We start from the raw sequence: 3003 nt of genomic DNA on the forward strand, positions 1-3003 counted from the left end.
CCCCGCCAGGGTAAGGGGGTTTGTGCCGGGGGTCGCTCCCCGCGGGGAGCTCAGCGCCCGGGGTAGAACGATCTGCTGCGCGAAGCTTTGGGTTTCATTGTTGGGTTTTTTTTTCCTTCTCCCCTGTTCAAATGGTTTGTTTCTATTTTGTCCCTCTCCTCCTTTTTCGGGGCTCGGTGCCCGCGCTCGGACGGAGCTCTGCTGCCCGGAGCAAGGCAGAGGGACACAGGGTTGGGGCAGAGCTGTGCCAGCCCCGGCGCTCGGACAGTCTGTGTTTGCCCTTTGGCAAGGCACGGCAAACTCTCTCTTGGCTCTGAGCGGCTTCTCTTCGGGAGCCCTGTGATGTTTAGATTCAGGCTTAGTGGTTATTTCTCCCTAGGGCGTCCTGAAATTGAATTTTGAAACTTTAAATACTGAGCGATAATCCTGGCTGGGTAATTGGAAAAACTGGCATCGGTTTTCCTTCTGATGTGCAAAGCAAGCCCCAACGCTGCTTTCAGCCTGTTAAATTATTTGGCAGCATAAAGGATTTTACAACCCTCTTTGCTGCTTGAGGAGGTAATAGGACCTAAATGAAACCAAACGGCAAATTGTTAAATTAGCAGAGACAGGAATCCAGCTGCGTCCTTTCTTTGAAATCCTCATTAGCATGTTACCCTGAACCGTAAGATGGCTGAGGGATTCATTTCTCAGAACACTTCAAGGTTTCTCAACAAGCTGCTGCTGCAGATCTATATCTGACTATAGGGATAAATCCTAAAATCTATGCTTGCCAGTAAGGTCAGGGCAGCCAGCGGAGATGTATTGAACCACACTGTCAGAGCAGACGTCTCAGGCCAAACTCATTCCTGGTGCAGCACTGCTAATTCCTTTGAAGTAACGCGAGGGATGAATTTAGTTCCTCATGCTGAAAGATATATCAATAGGAAGCAATTTAGATTGGGCCACTTAAAGTGCATGTAATACAAAAAAGAGAGAGAGGCTGCGGAGTAATGCCTTAAGGGTTCACAGAGGTTGATCTGTGTAAGCTAGTGAGGTTGTAGCATTGCTGTCCCAAGGGAAAGTTGGGGGAATGGGAAATTGCCGTTTATGGCTGAGCCTCAGGTTAACAGGAGGGAGGGAAGCAGTTTTAGGGTTGCTGTGTAAATTGGCCGTGGTACAGACAAGTTACACTGCACAAGTTACACACACTATTCACCTCACCCTCTTCCCAGCTCCCCAGGAACATACCCTGTCACACACTATTCACCTCACCTTCTTCCCAGCTCCCCAGGAACATACCCTTCACCCACCTTTCTCACACAACGCCTCGAGTAACTCTGCTGAGTTCTGACATCGCTTTGGGAGCAGGGAAGGGAAAGGGGAGGGACAGAGCAATTGGCAGTTCAGCTGTAAAACCTTGTTGCTTTGTTCTCTGAAATCTCCAGACAGGGATGGAGTGTTCACCAAGTAACTTCTCACTGTGAAGTCATTTGACTCACTGGGCCCTGCGATGCTTTTGAGGGTTCCCAGCAGGGACACTGCATTATCCTCTGTAGCTGTTAATGAGCCTTGCTAAATAGTTTTGGAGCTTCTGCTCCAAACAGCGATAGCCTGCTAACCTTGTCAGAAAGCCAGCAGTTATTAGCCCGGTGTAAGCTGGAAAATGAATATTTCATTGTTTTATAACGGGTGGGAAGCCTCTCCATGGAAGAGCTGGTCATTCAAGGATTACAGCTGCTCTTTGTGGATCTCACATGGTGTCTCTTTGGCATTGCAGAGTCGCTGCTGGAGAGCTGTCCTGCCGTAGCCGCTGTCGCTATGGATCACCTCCCCCGCCGCTCTAGGCTGTAGGATGGTAGCGCACAGCAAGGTGTCAGCAGATAATGCAGTTGGAGCTGACCCCAGACGTCTACTTGAGCCTCCAGCACGGGATCGTGCCCAGGCACGAGGCTTCCAGGGCCGAGCTGGCACTCTGCAGGCACAGGGCAACACGCACTTCCGAACCTTTCGCTCGCAGGCGGATTTCAGCAGCATCACCCGGGCCAGCAGCCTGCTGGATGCCTGTGGCTTCTACTGGGGACCTCTGAGCGTCAGTGCTGCCCACGAGAAGCTCAAGTCTGAGCCCGAGGGCACCTTCCTCATCAGGGACAGCACACAGAAGAATTGCTTCTTTGCCATCAGTGTTAAGACTGCGACTGGGCCCACCAGCATCAGGATTAACTTCCAGACTGGGCGTTTCAGCCTGGATGGCAGCAAAGAGACTTTTGACTGCCTTTTTAAGCTGCTGGAACATTACCTAAGCTCCCCCAGGAAGGTACTGGTCACCCCCCTGCGCAGGGTCCGGGTGCAGCCGCTGCAGGAGCTCTGCCGGAAAACCATCGTCAAGACTTTTGGAGGAGAGAACTTAAACCAGATCCCCCTCAATCCTGTTCTAAAGGACTATCTGAAATCCTTCCCATTTCAGATCTAAGTGCAGCATTAACTGTATGTACGTGTGAGAGATGTGTAAGGAAATCCAGCTTCCTGGGTTTTTAAATATGTTTGACAGTGAGCAAACTTATTTTTGTAGCAGTTTACTGTATTTTGGGATAGAACTTGAACACTTGACTTCTTATGTTTACAAAAACTGTTTGCACAAACCTGGGGTTTTAAAACCCTGGCATAGTTTTTCTGCCAAGCAGAGTATATTATTATTTTATAGTATTTTTAATGATATTAACATAATAAACTTTACTGTGACAGTTTTTAAAAAAAACAACAGTATCTCTGTTTTTAGTTTTCAAGGCTCTGGTACCTGTCCTGCTGACAAACTTTAACTGCATAGCTGAGTGTGTAAGTGCAGACAGGTCTCCATGTGGTCCTACCAAACTAGTCTGTCTTAGTGCTAGTGCAGCAGACAGAGGATTCCTGTCCCAAAAAGCCCACCACAGAAAGATGCAAGTAGAAAATGTCCTGAGGATGAACCTAACTGTCTTCTAAACCCATGAGAACAGGAACAGTGTGTTAAGACTAGTGCATAGT

At 48.8% G+C, this 3003-nt stretch overlaps 1 protein-coding gene across 1 annotated transcript; it reads left to right on the forward strand.

Annotated features, from left to right (window-relative positions):
* The first annotated feature begins 1805 nt into the window (after positions 1 to 1805).
* Positions 1806 to 2724, forward strand: SOCS1 (suppressor of cytokine signaling 1). Its single transcript, XM_009082844.1, has one exon. The coding sequence runs from the start codon at positions 1835 to 1837 to the stop codon at positions 2450 to 2452; it is 618 nt and encodes a 205-aa protein (XP_009081092.1). The 5' UTR covers positions 1806 to 1834; the 3' UTR covers positions 2453 to 2724.
* The last annotated feature ends 279 nt before the right edge of the window (positions 2725 to 3003 follow it).

The sequence above is a fragment of the Acanthisitta chloris genome, unplaced genomic scaffold (genome assembly GCF_000695815.1).
Source record: "Acanthisitta chloris isolate BGI_N310 unplaced genomic scaffold, ASM69581v1 scaffold830, whole genome shotgun sequence".
Taxonomy (NCBI): Eukaryota; Metazoa; Chordata; class Aves; order Passeriformes; family Acanthisittidae; genus Acanthisitta; species Acanthisitta chloris.

What these genes read in the sequence shown, in the direction of transcription:
- SOCS1 (XM_009082844.1), top strand. Translation starts at nt 1,835, where the DNA reads ATGGTAGCGCACAGCAAGGTGTCAGCAGATAATGCAGTTGGAGCTGAC.